We start from the raw sequence: 18,513 nt of genomic DNA, 5'->3' as shown, positions 1-18,513 counted from the left end.
TATGTGCAAATACATACATATTCTTAATATGTCTTCCCACGTACCAGATATTAGATGCTCTTCTTGCTGCTGGTTCAAAATTCACAAGTGACATATCACAGCCACCAGTCTCATAGAGTGTAGAAGAGAACTTACCTAGCAAATAAATGAATTTTTTAAAAGCCATTAGAATACTCAAAAATTCTGCTTCATGATAGACTAAATTGCATATTTTTTACCTTTAAAAAGTACTATTAACTTTTTCCAATATTTAAAAAAAGAATGATCTGCATGCAATTCAGTATGATATAAACTGAAAAGAAATATTAGACTATATTATAAAAATGCCAACATATAACCAGATATTAAAAGTCAGAGATGTAAGTCAGCTTTCTCTTTTTTCCTACCAGCAGAGTCTTGTAAATACATTCAAGTAACCATATGAAATAATGTAATGTTTAACAGTCACCTAACCACTCACTGGAAGAGGTAAACGGCTCGATAAAGCTGCTTAAATTTTGAGATAGTTCAATTTTTTAATAAAACTTTTTGGTTTTGGTGTGATACTAGGGATTGAATCCAGGAGTGTTCTGCCTCTTATCTATATCCCCACCTCTTTTTAAAATTTTACTTTGAGACAGTGTCTCTAAGTTGTTGGAGCAGGCCTTAGCCTTGTGATCTTCTGGTCTTAGCATCCCAAATATTTGACTACAGGCCTGAGTCACCATAACCCATCTATTGGTTGCCTTTTATTTTTTAATGAAAAAATGAAATGTGTTAAGGTGAACTGAATGAGTTATAATAATATTAGCATTAACTATTTAATGAATGTTTTTAGTTGGAAGATTCTACCATAAGGTTTCTATGAAGAATGTAGGAAGAGTAATTGTTATAGCCAAAGATCACTACAAACCGATAAAAGGTTTAGAAATTAAACTGATTATAAATAAATGTAGATTTTAAAAAAACAACAGGTCTCAGGAGCTAAGCCCAGTCTCTCTTACCCACTGAAAGACACGGTTACATTGGTCCCTATACCCATCAACATGGTCCTCTCTTAAATAGTATGCCTTACTTTCTTACAATAAATAAATAAATATCAATAACAACAACAAAGATCCAGCTGGCTTAAAATGAACTTTATAGAACAATATGGTTTCTGATAATAAATTTTACAAATTTCTGGACAATGCCTGAAATGCATTCTTGAAGACCTATGGTGCTGTATCAATGATTAAATAAATTAATATAAATTTCCAGGAAGGCAATGAAATGAAGTATATTAACTCTGCAACCACTGGATCTAGTCCAAGCTGTTTTAGTATTTATAAGGTTTTTTGTTTCACTAGTTGGAATTACTAAGGTTATAAATATGAGGATTCAAAGGGCAATTTCAATTTGATGGCAGAGCTAAAAGTCAGATTTTTCCATGCCTACAATGCAAACAGTATATAATAAAGATTTTTTAAAATTTCCCAAGTCCTAAGTTTTCAATTCTGAGGAGATAAAAAATATCCAAATATTATTTCAAAGTTACCCTAAGTTGCATATCTGTTGCTAAATTTTATGTTTTTAGAGCAATGCTACATCTAGGACACTGAGGCAAAATAGAATAAGCATAGTACTTGAAAGACTTACACTAAAAGGACCCTAAACATAGTAAGGATTTAAAGAACATTTTAACCATTACTTCATTTTTTAAAAGGACTATACTCAGAAAAATAACTCAATAAAAGACTCAGTACTTTCTATGGGTCATGAGTTAGTATATGTAAAAATTTATTTTACATGGTGCTTTCTATAGTAACATTTTCTTTGTCAGAAAAATGTACTCCTAAGATAAATTAAAAGAAAAAAAAAGCTTTCGATGGAATACTGAGTTCATTGCTGTATTTTTTCAAGGAAGGATTATTCAGCATATGGATTTCTATTCCCTGGTTTTCTATTCATGAGTCATTCAGAAACCAGATAATCGAACAAAAATTAAATAATACAAGCTTTCAATTTGCCTGCTTCTTTCAAGCATTACTGAAAGTTTTCCTGAGTGATAGAGGGGGATGAAGAAATTATTAGTAAATAAAATTATCGACTGGAATTTGTGAGGCACTGGGTTCAATACTCAGCATCACATAAAAGAAAGGTATTGTGTCCACCTACAACATACATACATACGTGTGTGTGTGTGTGTGTGTGTGTTTAAGTAAAAACACCAGCTGAATTGAAATTTTAAATTGTAATTTTTCAATATACTAGTATATTCTAATTCATCATAGATAATCAAAGATTGGCTGTGCTATCATAACTAAACTTAATAGGAAAAAAACGCTTGATCAAAATCAGATTGCAAAAAAATACATAAGAATCACAAACCTTTGTTAATTGACTAAATCACAGATCAACCAAAAGCAGGGAGGACTTGGCTTGTGTGTATGAAGTTTAGTAAGAGTGGAATGCATTTACTTATGTGCTGTAACATAAAACTTACGTGTATTTTAGAAATAAGTTAATTCTGGATTCAACAGAAACTACTTAAACCATTGCAGTATATCCTGAGTATTTAAGCTTTCCATAGGATTTTTAGTAACAAGTACTGTTCTTAGTTCTAAGTATTCCTAAGTATTATTAAGAATAGTTTTTATATATAACTAAAATCAACCACCGGTAGTATAATTTTCAAATTAAACAGTAAAAGAATATTGTCATTTTACTACATGTTATCTTTCATATAGAGAGGCTTAGTATTAAACTTATATAAAAGTTATAAAATCCACAAATTTAAACAGAAGCATAAAACATGTCTAAGAAAAGGGAGGCAATGACTTTAATGGAGATACACGATTTCAACTGTGCTTATTTTCTTCCTTAAGAAGCTTATGTCTGCCGACTCAACTTTAGGAATAGGTTCAGATTTTTAATGGCACTTTTCAGAACATACTCAACACCGTAACCAGGCTTCGTGGTGTGATCCCAACTTAACTGCAAAAGAACAATTCCATGTCCTCCTTTATCTTTGGGTATGGTACCTGACAGCACTTCAGAAGTACCAATTTTATTTAGAAGATAAACAAATTAGAAAAAAAAAATCATACCCCAAGCTGTCAAGTGCGATGGTGCATGCCTGTAATCCCAACAGTTTAGGAGGCTAAGGCAGGAGGATCACAAGTTCAAGGCCAGCCTCAGGAACTAAGCAAGGCCCTAAGCAATTAAAAAGGGCCAAACCCTGTCACAAATAAAAAGGGCTGAGAATGTGGCTCAGTGTTAAGTGACCCTGGGTCTCTAGTACCAAAAACAAAAACAAACAAGCAAAAAAAGAAAAAAAAAACTGAATAGCCCAAGTTTAGTGAAAAACTTAGAATATTAATATTTTAGTGTACAAATATGATAATCTATCAAAGGCAGCTTCAAAAATAACTGAAACAGAAATATTGCTACTGATTTTATAAAAATTGACTATCTTAAATTTATATGTTTCTATCTTATTTGAAGTCAAATCTACAATCATATTTAAACTTTAGATTCAAAGTAAAATGTACCCTTATTATAATGCTGTTTTAATACTGTCTGGCATTAAGAAAAATACTTCAAATTAAATTTTATTTATGATGGGGGCTGGGGTTGTGGCTCAGTGGCAGAGCGCTTGCCTCACACATGTGAGGCACTGGGTTTGATCCTCAGCATCACATAAAAATGAATAAACAAAGTAAAGATATTGCATCCATCTATAACTAAAAATATTTTTTTTTAATTTTTATTTCTGATGAATACAAACTAGGCAGAAAGCAGAACATCAATGAAATATGCCCTTTTCCTGTGAATTCTGATTGTAAACTAAAGCCATCTCATCATGATTCAACTTCCAGTTCATAATTATACCTGACAGGGCTCTCTTATGACTTAATAAAAGAAAATCAATTTCTGACAAAAACAAAACAAAACAACAACACACACACAAGACTGGAAACTGGAATTTCAGACTTACAAAAAAACTATATTGGCCATAAGATAACATCTCTAAAGAAAAAAAGGAATATTTTCATTTTTGAATATTAAGTGAATGCTGCTGTCTAAAAAACTCAAAAAATTTTAATAATACAAAATCATTTTTTTTTAAACTAGGAGAATTTCAAAGTAACCTCAGGCCAATAAATAAACAGTTAAGCATCAGGAAGATCAGTAAAATCAGATACTGATTTAAAGACCAATGACACTTGATCATTTGCCTGAAACCAGGAATGACACAGAAGACAATTCTAAATAAACACTGGTAAATACTGATAAAGGACATGTTAACATAATGGAATTCTATAACTTGTGTTATCAATAGAAATCCTAATCACCTGACACAAAGAGGAGCACATCAAGAATTTAAAGAACAGTATTCACCTAAGAAACTCCTACTTTCATTCTTTTTTTTTGAATATTTTAAAATTTGTTTTAGTTATATATGGACACAATATCTTTATTTTGTTTCATTTATTTTTATGTTGTGCTTCGGATTAAACCCAATGCCTCACATGTGCAAGGCAGGCGACACTCTAGCACTGAGCCACAATGTCAGCCTCACATTTGGTAAATATTTCAATATTAAAAAAATTAATGATCATTTCACATAGGTGGATGAATTCAGTATTAATAAATGATCAACATATTTCAATTTTTAGGTGATCCTTTGAAAGAATATATGCATTTTCAAGGTAATGTATATCAAAACCTCTCAATTTTACTTTAGGATTTAAAGACAAGCATGCATTTCCCACACTTTTTTAACATGTAAAAGATCAATTTGATATTATTTCATAAAAATTGTGTCTGATGGAAGGAAGTATATTATATATTACCTTGTTTTCACTTTAATAATAGGAATCCTTTAATGAGACAGAAACTGAATTTGAATCCCTGTTGTTTGTGTGCCATCTTTCCCTACTTTCATTCTTGATGTCACTTTCTAAAGATAACTATGTACATTGGAAGGAAGTGGCTTCCAGAAGGACAAATCATCTCTAGGGTTGTCCTAATCATCCAAGTATCAATAACAAAGATAGCCTCTTCAATTTCTTCAATAATTTTTTGTTCTTTGACCTCTAACCCCTTCTGTTCATTCTGTGTTCTCTACTCCCACTCCCTAATTCTCCTGATACACTGTCTGACTTCTCACTTTCCTAATATTACTTTTAGGGTAGGAAGGGGCTACAAGAACAAAAGGAGATACATGGGCAATAAAATTTATAAAATGGTTTTTAGAAGACTACTAGAAAACCTCATACAGCCATATGACTAACCTAACAATGCTTACACTTCTGACAGTGATGGGTATTGTGTTCACAGTGCTATGTCAATGAATATATTAGATTTTAAAGAGAGAAAATCTTTAAGAACAGTTCTAATTTCTTAGCACTCCTTATTACCATGAATGGTGACTGAGTCTCTGAGTTAACATCATAAGTTTTCACTCAGACAAAAATGACTCACTGTATTGCTACTTATGAGCTAATGGACTTGTTTTAGACTTTTTAGGTCAGATTGTCTTCACTAAGCAACAATTCAAGTCTGCCACTGTAAAATAAAGCAGCAATAGACAACACATAACATAAACACATTTATTTTATTTATAAAAATAAAAAGACATCAAGCTGCACTTAGTCTACAGGCTACAGTCAGCCAACCCTAATTCCTGTGGCCAATGAAAATCATCTTCTAGTTTGAAGCTTCAATGTTTAGGATCAGTCCTTTTTCCTGGAATGTACAATACTGAGCTAGGTTTTTAAAACATGACAGTAAGGAAAAGGGGAGGTATGAGAAGAGGTTGACTTAGCTTTATCTCTACTACATGGTAACAGTAAAAGACAAAAACACACTGATATGATTTACTGAATGGCTACCCCACCCTCTAGTTCTGACTTAACGGGTCTTAACATGCCTTAATTCACTGTTAAAGACTCTACTCCCACTCCCTAATTCCCAAATCAAAAGAGCTTTACAAAAGTAAATGTACAACTTCAAACTCTGGTATAATTTTTATCACCTACTCATACTTTATTTCAAAGGGACAATTACTTCTTATCTTGAAAAATAATTTGTAACAATGATATTGGTGACATTAAGACCAATCAAACAAAAAGGAGAAAATATTTGCAATCTGACAAAGAAGCTAAATCTACAATATCAAAATAACACTATTATACCTCAACAGTAAGAAGATCAACAACCTAATTTTTAAGATAAGTAAAATATTTGGACATATCTCACAAAGGATATATGTATGACCAAAAAATATATTTAAAAAATTCCCTCATTGTAATCCAGAAGAAATATGTAATTTTAACCACAATGATACCATCATACATACATTAGGGCTAAAATTATAAAGGCCAACAATAGCAAGTGTTGGCAAAGATAGGAACAACTAGTTAATGGGAATAAAGACGGTCTTCCAAAAAGTTTAGATGTTTTGTTTAAAACATCCCCAAATTGGAAACACCACAAATGCCTATCAACAGGTGGGTGCACAAACAAGAGACAGGATTGCTCATACCATGAGTTAATTTCACTAATAAGAGCAAATATATGCAACAATTTTATGGCCTCAAAGATCATTATGGTACATGAGAAACTCAACACAAAACACCACATACTCTATGACTATATTCATGTCAACTTCTAGAAGAGGTAAAATTGTAAGAACCAAGAACAGGTAAGTAGTTGCCTACAACTAGAGGCAGAGGAGATGTGGACTGCAGTGGGCACCAAGAATCTTTCAAAGGTAAGAGAACTATTCTGCATCTTGATTGTGGTATTTCACAAGTGTACACAGTTGATAAAACACATTGAATTGTACATGTTAAATGAATGAAATGTATATCCCCAAAACTGATGGAAAAAAAGGGGGTATAAAAAGACTAGTCAGGTGAGAGTCTAAGTGGAAGGAGCATGAAACAGTATGCAGCTTGTGGAATTCCCACCAGATAATAATCAGGATTTTGGAGAATGCTATTGGTATTTGTTTTTTTTCTGGTATTTCATTTAAAAAGTACTACTCATCAGAAGATTAAAGGACTATATAAAATGAAATTCCATCTACTCCCAGGGTTAGTCACTGCCAAGAGCATATTGTGTTATACTAAACAAGACAAATGGATTGTTCTCCTTACATTTTTCTACAATTTCTGTTTTTTTTCATTACTAAATAACCCTTACTTTTAATGTCCATAATACAGAGGCATCAAATTCTGAATATTATATTATCAATTAAATTATGAGTTGTAAATCATTACTTTATGTATATCATTTCTTTAAGTAGTTCTCTAGAGATGGATCCTTACCATTTTTTACAGCTTTTCAAAATTAGGAAAAGTACTACAATGAATATCCATATGCATTTAAACTTGTAGGTTTGCAAAATTGTGGATTAAAGATATGGGCATTTTGCGGGCTGGTGTTGTGGCTCACCAGTAGAGTGCTCGCCTAGCACATTTGAGACCCTGGGTTTGATCCTCAGCATCACATAAAAATAAATAAATAAGGGTATTATGTCCAACTTTAACCAAAAAATAAAATATTTTTTAAAAGATATGGGCATTTTTGGTCCATAATTCTAATTTGACCTACAAAAATATTCTGTCATTTAACTGCCTATTTTTCCAAACCCTTTGCAACAATGGACACCACTACACTTTCAACAGATGAAAAACAATCTTAATCCTGCTTTTAATTTCCAATTTTAAAAATTATGAGTAAGACTGAGGTTGTGGCCCATGACTGTAGGTGTCTTATATTTCTTTTCTTTGAACTATCAACTTTTCTAGTAGGTCAATGATCTTCATGTTATTGAAGTGAAATTCCTTTCATCTTATTATGCCAAAGACTGATAACTGACCTTCAGTATCTATCTACCTTCTCCTTATTCGTTTTAATAATAGGACCTTTCCCTAACTGAATTGCAGCTAAGCTCATGTCCATGTAGTTAGAGGTCCTTCCCAATCTCTCACAGCTGGAAGTTACCTGGTGATTATGTACAGGCAAATGGGAAGTAGAAAAAAGTGAAAGGCACATATTCCAAGTCAAGAATAAAAGTTAAAGCCTAAATGACCTTCACATTTTCTTACCCCACCCCCAACCCCGCACCCCTGTCCCTGTCCCCCTAACCCCCACCACCACCCTCCCTTCAGTTTGCTGGGAAATTTCAACAATCACAGCAGTTGCTCTGAATTAGCCCAGGCACAAGTGGAAGATAACAAGAGTCAACCCATCTAAAAGAAATGGATCTCATTAGATTGTTATGAGTGAAATATAAACTTTAATTTTAGCCACTGATGTCAGGGCAAGGGTATCTCTATGTATATTTCTATGTGATAAAGAATCTTATCTATATTCCAACAAATGCATATATTAATAAACTTTAATTTATGATCTTAAGAATGCTTAATGTTAGAAAGCAATCAAGTTTAGCTTCAATGAATTCTTTAGAATATACTAGCAAGAGACAAATCAGATATCTCAACCAGTCTTCTCTAAAATTCCTACAACAATTCAAGTTTTCAAAACTATTTAAAATAATATTCTATAGTCTTCCTAGAGGAACAATTATAAACTTCTAACCATTATGCAGGGAATTAATATTGGGCAGATAGAATTAAAATTATCTAGGTTTACTTTAAACTTACATTTGTGGGGATAAAACAGACACTTCTAAACCCTGCCAGATAAAGTATAAACTGGTAAGAGCTTCCCATAAAGCAATTAATAAGAGCATACATCAAAACCCAATGTTTATTCTCCTTGACTGACAATTCCACTTCAACATATTTATCCTAAGGAATTAATCACAGCTACATATAAAGATTACATAAAGAACCTTCAGCACAACAGAAATTATCAGTAAACATCTCAAAGACTAACCATAACCTTAGTTATACTAGTTAAATAAACCATGATATAAAAATATTTTATTATTATTAGCAATAGCAATGATCATTCATCTGATAAACTTACTATTGCCAGCACTGTTATATTACTTTACATGTTTTAATAGATATTATCTTCACAATAAACCTATGAAGTAAGCACTATTATTGCCCCAATTGACAAACGAGAAAACTATGGGGAAAAGTCACATACATGTATACATTACCAAAGACTTAAAGAAAAAATACAACAGGGAGAGAAAACTTGTCCAAGGTCAAATAGCTAGTGTAAGTGGCAGAGCATTGGATTTGAAATTCAGAAGTCTGGTTCTAAAGAGTTCTCTACACTGTACTGTTTTTCATATAGATCTAAGTGACAAAATATCATATACCTATTTAAAAATAAGAGAAAAAAGGTACAAAACTCATACAGTAGTACAATGTCACATAAAATGATTACAACTCTATTTTAGAAAATTACATACATATGTACATTAAAAAACTAGAAGAGGGGCTGGTGTTGTGGCTCAGCGGTAGTGAGCTCACCTAGCACATGCAAGGTCCTGGATTCGATCCTCAGCACAACATAAAAATAAATAAATAAAATAAAGATATTGTGTCAACAATAAATATTTAGAAAAAAAACTAGAAGAAAAAATCACAAAATATTAATAGTGGCTATCTGAGTGATGAGATTATGATGACTTAATTTTTTCAATGTATCTCTTGATATTTGTAGACTTCTATTTCTGTTCTAAGGATGGGATTAATAGTATATCATAATTCTATCAAAGGGAAGTGTAAGTACAATATATCCCCTATATATAATTCCTCCTTCTAGATACAATGAAGCACTTTTTCTTTTTTTTCAATAAAAATAAATAGTTAACTTTCATTTACATACCGTGAGTTGCACTTCCTCCAAAAAATATATTTTAAATATTTTAGTATCTTTCTACTAAAAAACAAACACTAATTTGGGCACACATCTGTAATTCCAGCAACACAGGAGACTGAGTCAGGAAGATCACAAGTTTGAGATCGGCCTCAGCAACTTAGCAAGGCCCTAGGTAACTTGGCAAGATCCTGTCTCAAAATCAAAAATAAAAAGAGCTGGGAATGTGGCTCAGTGGTTAAGTGAGCCTGGGCTCAACTCCCAGTACAAAGAAAAAACAAAACCAAAAATAAGCAGCTTAATAAGAAGGGCATCAAGGTGTTGTGAGATTTCCTGGGAGACTTCCCCTACAGCTAACTACATTTTCAAGTTAATAAACTCTGTAGTAAAGCAGATTATTTCAAAGAATACCTTCTTTGTCAATCTTTCAGTAATGAAACAAACAAAAGAGCCTCAGGAAAAAAATAAAATAAAAAGATGAGGGGGAAAAAAAGAGTCTCAGAAAAACCAATTCAAGCAAACAGACACACACACACACACACACACACACACAAAAACCACACACACACACACACACACACACACAAAATGAGGATTTAAGTGGGGGGGAGGCGCTTTGCCACTGAGCCACATCTCCAGCCCTCCTTTATTTTTCTCTTTTTTCTTCTCTAGGTGGGATCTCATTAACTGGCTTAGGACCTCACTAAATTGATGAGGCTGGTCTCAAACTTGCAATCCTGGCTCAGCCTCCCAATTTCCTGGGATTACAAAAGTGTGCCACTGTGCCTGGCTCATGCAACAATTTTTAAACACCTAAAACATTAACCAAATTTTTAAAAGTCTTAATCAGAGAAATACTACTCATGTTTACATATTTTACATATACATATATATAAAACTGACATGTGCTTGTTTCCTGTCTATATTCTAATAGTAATTTTTAATTTTTCCAAATAAAGTTGAAATAATTTTGTATATGCTTTTCAACACATATATCCTCAGCAATGATCACCAGTAATTTCATACACACACAGGCCAATTTTTCTTTTCTACCTGATCTTATATAGAACATTCCCTTTGAGATATGTTACATATTCAGGGTTATTATCATCTATGAAAGTATTTTTCATCATTGCATCTACATGTTAAGTCTTAATTGAAGAGGAAACATATTAACATAAAAACTGAGAAGCAATTGCTAAATTTTATAGAAAAAGCTCAGCAAATATAAAATAGAATTTCAAGACTACCTGAATTCAGTCTCTCCTGTAGTGTAATCTTGGAACTAAACTACAACTTGTTTTACTTAGTATTATTACATTTTAATTCACAAAGTAGCATAAAATCAAATGCAAGAAGCAAGTCCAATAAAAAATGATCAGAATGAAATTAAATCAAACTTTAAGATGTGATCTTTAAAAGAAAAACATATTGCATTGAAAGATAGAAATTTCTATCAGAATTACCTTTTTTAAAAATGTTTTCTTCAAAATAATTGTCATTCAAGCCATCACTTCCATTCAAGCTTTTTTTTTTTTTAACTTGGTTTTCATGGAAATAAGGCCTATAGGAAAGGTGTTTTTTTTATTATACCACTTATTATTCAGTTTCTAAAAGTAATTTTGATTAACAATTATGCCTGCTGAACAGATCTGAGTATGTGTATATGTATATAGTGTATATAGTGTTACATATAAATGTCTTATATGAAAACTATACATGTGAATTTTTTTAATAAAGCAGCTAAACTGGGAAGAAAACAATCCCTTATAAATATTCCTTATTTTTAAGGAACATCATGGCTAACTTTAATATATCTGAATATACAGTACCCAAATCCACTTATACAAAATTATTTTACTATTGTTAATTAAAATCACATAAAAAATTAAACCATGCCACAAAAATATTCCAGTTTCCCTAGCAGTTCTTTTTAAGTCAGTTGCAGTTCATTTTCAGAATTTTGAGGGGACAACTTTAAGTACTGTGGAACAGGTATTCACTTCATTGTTTTGTGCTAATTATTACTAAGCATTCAATGTGGCAGCATTCAAGTATTACAAGCCAAGAACTAGCTATCAAAAGGTAGTTAAGGGGCTGAGGTTGTGGCTCAATGGTAGAGCGCTTGCCAGGCACTTGTGAGGCCCTGGGTTTGAATCTCAGCACCGTGTATAAATAAATAATATTAAGGTCCACTGAGAACTTTAAAAAAAAAAAAAACCCGCAGTTAACGGAAGGGAAAAATTCAAATTCCCAGAGACTATCCTGAGTGTCTACCAGAAAATGCTAAAGGTACCTCCACCCAGGAGGCTTTATCATCAGAATGGTAAGACAGTTCATAGGTATGTATTTCCAATAATCTGCATATGACTTTAAAAATGAAAGTTTTTAATTAAGGCATGCTTCACTGATTTTTTAAAAGAAAACTAAGAATTTTCATTGAGGAAAATCATCAACTGTTTTATGCTTGATCTGAAAAAGTCAAAAAATCTGAAGTGGATCAACATGAAGCCTTTTACTTTAACCAATCCTCCAAAAGAATGCTACTCAGGATGGCCTTACTTTGTTATTTTTAATGAATACTAAGTTCTCTCTAATCCATGAAGCCAACAGACAATGAGCTGGCATCTAAAGTTTCATATTCACAAGCCTTCTGTCCATCTGGACGCTAGGTTAACTGATGATGAACAAAGATATTATCACATGAGTGATAAACTAAATATTTGCAACTAACAAGTGTCACCTGCAACTAAATTAAGTAGCAAAACTGACGTCTAATTCTCTCTTAAGCACTCTCCTTAGGATTTTCTTACCTCTCCAAATTACAAACCTAGAACCAAAAGCATTCTAAGTTTAAAATTAAAGTATTCCAATGATTTGTTATTTTATCTAAACTCACTCACTCTAATGTTATAAATCTTAGATGTCCATTTTCAAGATTTGTTAAAGATAATCATTTTCATCAATATGTACATTTACATACCTATTAATATCTCTGTACCTAATGCTTAATGATTTTTACAAAATAGACAAGGAGCCAATGGACAGATAGCGTAAGAAGCTTTATTGAATTCTAATTTTGGTACTTTACACCACATATCCTTCCAACTAAAGCATCAATTAGATGTCATTTTTATAAGTAAAAAGCAGCTATAACACAAATAAGCAAAATCACAAGTGAGTGTTTCTTAATAACTAATCTGCATTCTGAGCACAACAAAGCAGGAATCTACAGCTCAATATAGAGAAATAGAAATGAAATCAAATCAGTATAAAATTTTATCCTTATTTAAAGGCATAAAGCAGATATTTGAATGGCTAATGTATTGACAAGGTTTTCAATTATACGACTCTGAGAATTAATTATTTAATAATTCATGTGTACATTTATAGATATATAAACAGGAAAAAGGGATATACTTTATCCAGTTATTATCTGATATTAATATAAGCCATGATATCCTCAGAGTATTGTATTTAGAACTGTAATAAATTCTATTAAAATGTTGGACATTGTAAAATGTAGAATACCTCAGAGAGATATTTTTTAGTAACTGACCATTAGAAAGCACTTTTGCCTTTTCTATATATAGCATATTCAAAGAAATCAAAGGGTATTTTTTGTGGGGGGAGGTGTGCTGGGGATTGACCCCAGGGGCACTTTACCATTGAGCTACATCCTCAACCCTTTTTATTTTTTGTTTTGAGACAGGGTCTCACTAAATTGGTTATGTTGGCCTCAAAGTTGAGATCCTTCTGCCTCAACCTTCCAAGTTGCTGTAATTATAGGTGAGCCCCACCACACTGGGCCTAAACAATTAAAAAAAAATTCTCATATGGTACAAATGCTTGGGAAAAACTGTCAAAATAATTTTTAAGAGAATACTAAAGTATAAACTTATTAATATATTAACTACCTACTAATAATGGACATGCTCAAAACAAAACGCAGAGTAAGAAGTAGAAACAGACAACAAAAAACTTAAATTTTCCTTACATATTGGGCAAACATGGTGCTCTTATGCATAGTTCCAAAATGAAGCTATCTCAAGAAAGAAGTGCAATCATCATCCATTATCTGCTGCATTAAAGTTTTGTATAACCAAGATTACATAAGGCCTGCATACCAAGTTCATCCTGCAAACTGCTACCGCCTACAGCAGATGCATTGTCATGTGATGCTTCTAAGTGGACACTCCCATTTCTCACCAGCAATGAGGCACTAGCACTGAGCACTGCAGCCTGGGAAGGGGGACGGGACTGGACTTTGACCTGGGCTGTGGACTGCTGGCCTTGTTGACCATCTTGAAGGCTAGGAGAAAACATGGATTGGGGAGACATTACAGGGAAGAAAAGAGAAAATAGCTAGAATGAAATCAATATAGAAAACTGATTTCAAAAAGATACTTTTCAACGTAACCTAAGAAAGAACCAACTTTGTAAAATATAGAGATTACACTGCCAGCTTAAATGTTCTGGTCCTTATCAGTTTGATTTGTAGTGATTAATGCACTAAACATTTAATATATATGTAAATTGCTCAATCTGCAACTTTCTTCTACTTCAAGTCAAATAAATTCTAGTGTAAGGGAAACAAAAAGCAACAGAGTTGTGAGCACATTCACCATGTGTCAGTTAAATATGCACTTTTATTTATAATCTCATAACAATTCTAAAATTTTCTTTAAAACATTCTGGGGTCTCAATTTTATAAAACAAAATGTCTATGCACTTGAAAACCAAAGAATCTTAACAAATGCAACCAAGACAACAATTTTGAATTAAAAAAAAATCACAAACTAGTGGAAGAGAACAGGAAAAACTCATTCAAAAAAGTGAAACACAAATGACCATCAGGATACTGACAGAAGCAGAATAAATATAAAGTATTCCTATAAAAAGCCTACATATTTCTGAAATAACATGCTTAGTATCTAAGGAGGTAGTTAAAGATTATGTTCCCTGAACAAATTGTTATTTCCTTTTTAATCTGTTTTGTAGTCTTATTTAACTAGGACCCATCATTTTAGAAAATATATTTTGGAAACCTGTAATTTCATGGATGTTCTATCTTTTCTAAATTCCATAAAGGTTTTTGTTATAATATTTAGTATTTAGTATAAAGTTATTAAAATTATTAAAATTATTTATAAAATTTTCTATATCATTCTTATATTTTTATAAATTTATTTAGATAATGTGAATTTTAAGGCTCATATAATATCTAAACAAATTTAAACTGATGAAATTCATGAAAACATTTTAATTATAATTATTAGATTATTCTCAATGAAATACTGCTTATTCTTCAATGAAACACTGTATTCTGTTAATCTGAGCTGACTTTGAACAATCCCAAGAGTCTGCTTCTAAAATAATTAGACCTCTAGAACAAAAAGAATGCTATTCAGGATGGCCTTACTTTGTTATTTTTAATGAATACCAAGTTCTCTCTAATCCCTTAAATTCAACATAATAGTTTCTCTGATGCCTATAAAACAAACTTATCTACTACAGATGGACCATGAAATAAAAGGCTAGCTAAAAATATTTTAGTCTGTGGCTATGTCAACAGAATATTCTGGAACTGCATTGTCTGATATAGTAGCCAGGAACTATTTAAATTAATTAAAATTTAATTTTCTCAGTAATATAAACCATAGTTCAATTGCTCAATCACATAACATAGCCATTGGCTAACAAAGTGGGCAGTAGTTAGTATTTAGTGTCTACTACATTGGACAGTGCAGATTACAGAATATTTCTACCATCACAGAAAGTTATATTGACTAGCAACATTCACATTTCATGCTTGTTTTAGCATCACTGAAGAGTACATGTTCTAAGCACAACATAAGAATGCACACAACATATAAGAAAAATCACATCTGCAAAATTTTGACTTATAAATCCTTACTGGCATAATTAAGCCATAACTACAAAAGGATTTATGAAATAACTTGTTTGGACTAGAAATTTCATATAATACATATAAATCAAGACATGATCTGGAGATAAGTTTTTTATCTTCCATACATATATAATGCATCTGATACTCTTCCTCAAAAGCTATCTAAACTTATTCACAAACCTTACCAAGCTGAACAAGTTTCACAAGAGAAAAATAGCAAGGAAAAATATCTAAGTAGTTTAAGTACTGTGTCCTTTTAGATTCAAAAGAGTCAAATTTTATGGAAATTGTACTCAACAAGTTTTTCTAGTAATTTTTCATATAGTCATAAGCAAAGGTGGTTAGTACAGTTAGATGTATTTCTATATAAATACATTTCAGAATATTTGAATCTTGAACCCAGATGTACAATGTATAACCAAGTTTATAAAATGTTTTCAAAATATCAGGCAGTTGATTTTTATCAACTCCAGAATAAAGAATTAAAAGAAATGACAAATTCTATAAGATAATAAATATTGAGTTTAAAAGGTAGTAATAAAATATTTATGTCCCTTGAGTTTCTATTTTTAAAACTCAACAAGAAAAAGTCTGTCACTTTTGCAAAAATTGTCAAAAAACATAATCCTGATGGGTTGCATTTCATTTCAAACTAATAACTGGCATAAATGTATCTTCTTTACAGTTCCAATTATATAATAAAACTAGCCGTTTGAAAAAAGGTAGCAACTACTTTACAACATAGCAAAAGGTAGAAATTTAAGTGTTTAATTATTGGCTACCACTAGTATCACTGGTATACAATCATGCTAATTAACATTTCCAGTTTAAATGAAGAATAATTGGTCTTGTTCTTTCTTCTTCTGTAGCACTGAAGTGATAGTGATAGCACATCCTTTCTTGTACTGTCAGTTAGTTTTGTATGTGCTGTCTAAATAAAAATGTAAACTCTAAGAGTGTGACTCCATAATTCCTCTTAATCTCCAGATTCCAGATAAAAGAATACCTTCAACGTAATACATAAGTATCTGATTAATTCTTTTCTGAGCACAAAACAACCTTCATAAATTTCTAATAATGAACTCTCAAATATAACTGTGATCTTATTTTTTGCCACTGATCTTTCAGTCTTATATTTTAAAAAGTAACATTTAGGTTAATACAGAATTCTTAATATTTGTTTTCTAATATTTTTAAATATTTACCTTTGTTTTTAGTTCTACTGACTAGGAACAATTGGCAAGGATCTCTAATACCTACATATAGGCTAATTTTTTAAGAAAGCTATAAAAATAGTTCTGGAAGAGTTTATTCTAATAAGCATATTTAAAAATGCAAATTCTGTTTGTGAGAAAATTCATGATTCACTCCCAAACCATGTAAACAGATTTTACCACACTGCTTTTTGGATGGCTCATTATAAACTATTCACTGAAGTTTAAAATAAATTATAGTAGTCTCCCTTTATCTAAAGTGTGTGTGTGTGTGTGTGTGTGTGTGTGTGTGTGTGTGTGTGTTGTGCTCCCACCACCCTACCCACTACTTCCTGCGGTCCCCTGCAGTTCTAGAGAACCACAATCAACAGCAATCTGAAAAAAGTAAATGGAATTCCAGAAATAAACAATTTTTAAGTTTTGAATACCTTTTATAATAACATATAATATATTGTTATCATTCCTAGTTTATTATGTTATCATTAATTTCTTTCTTTCTTTCTTGGTGGTACTGTGGGTTAAATACAAGGGTGTTCTACCACTGAATATACCAGCCCTTTGTTTTAAAATTGGAGATGGGGTCTCATTAAGTTGCTAAGGGTGGCCTTGAATTCGAAATCCTCCTGCATTGGCCTGCATCTGCATCGCTCAGGTTAAAGCCATGTAACACTGAACCCAGTTTGGTAGCAATTTCTTACTGTGGTGAACATAAATATATTTGTACTGTTGATATACACAGGGTTTAGTACCATCTGATGATTCAGGTATCCACTGGAGGAACATTTTCCCTACAGATAAGAGTGTAGTAAATTTTACTAGTATTTATATAGTAGTTGTAATGAAAGTATTGCCACATTTATTCTATCCCTTTTTGGCAAATAAGTTTGCCATCTTTGAAATGACCATGCCATCCTATACTTATTTAAAGATGAGATTATTATTTGAGAGCTTATACCAAAAAAAAATAACAATATTTTCCTTTAATATTTTTATGATTACAAAAGATGATTTTAATAAGTTGGTATTTTTTCCTCATTCCTCTCCGTTAAATTTTATTTCACTTCACTTGTGAGGAAGAGTGAAGTCAGCTTATTTACGACATATATGCAACCTTTGTATTGAAAATATCCTGGAACTTGAACAAAAACTACATGCTGACTAGTATAAGATTACTTTCTAAAAATTCTAGTATGATGTCTTTAGAAGTTCTATGCCATACCCTAGATGTAATTAATACATTTAAAGCCTTGGGAAAATATTATGTGAATGTTTGGAGTTGTAACGGTAAATCTAATATTCCACCAGGCACGAGAAAAAACTAATTTGTCTGCATTTGTTTGATGAGTTTCAGCAGGTTCATTTGTAGTAAAGAATGAAAGAATTTTTAGTCTTACAGAAGGTTAATTAAATGTTTAAGAAATAGAAACATGGTGTGAGTAACAAGGCAAAGAAGTTATCAATGGCAGTATTATTTAAGGGCTTTTTGAAAGGTTAAGAAACAAATCTTTTTTAAAAAATTAAGAAAATGCTCACCTCTTTCTGCATGTTGAGGCTAGGCCCAAAATTCACTAGCAGAAGGAAAAGTTCCCTCAGGAAGAAAAGAAGGTAAAAGGA

General features: G+C 31.8%; 1 protein-coding gene across 8 annotated transcripts in view; it reads right to left on the bottom strand.

The window, feature by feature from the left end:
- Pcnx1 (pecanex 1) overlaps positions 1-18,513 on the bottom strand; it is a 147,729-nt gene that overhangs the window by 73,315 nt on the left and 55,901 nt on the right. For 4 of the 8 annotated variants that reach the window (XM_078050438.1, XM_078050440.1, XM_078050439.1 and 1 more), the window contains 2 exons: positions 13,902-14,086; positions 45-135 (listed from right to left, as the gene is read on the bottom strand). The exons of 2 other annotated variants lie outside the window; for them this stretch is intronic. In XM_078050438.1, coding sequence (XP_077906564.1) covers positions 45-135; positions 13,902-14,086 — 276 coding nt within the window. The remainder of the gene's footprint in view (positions 1-44; positions 136-13,901; positions 14,087-18,513) is intronic. 2 more of the 8 variants (XM_078050443.1, XM_078050444.1) reach the window with 1 other exon arrangement.

This window comes from Ictidomys tridecemlineatus, chromosome 5, assembly GCF_052094955.1.
Source record: "Ictidomys tridecemlineatus isolate mIctTri1 chromosome 5, mIctTri1.hap1, whole genome shotgun sequence".
Classification (NCBI taxonomy): domain Eukaryota; kingdom Metazoa; phylum Chordata; class Mammalia; order Rodentia; family Sciuridae; genus Ictidomys; species Ictidomys tridecemlineatus.
This window is presented reverse-complemented; position numbering and strand designations above follow the sequence as displayed.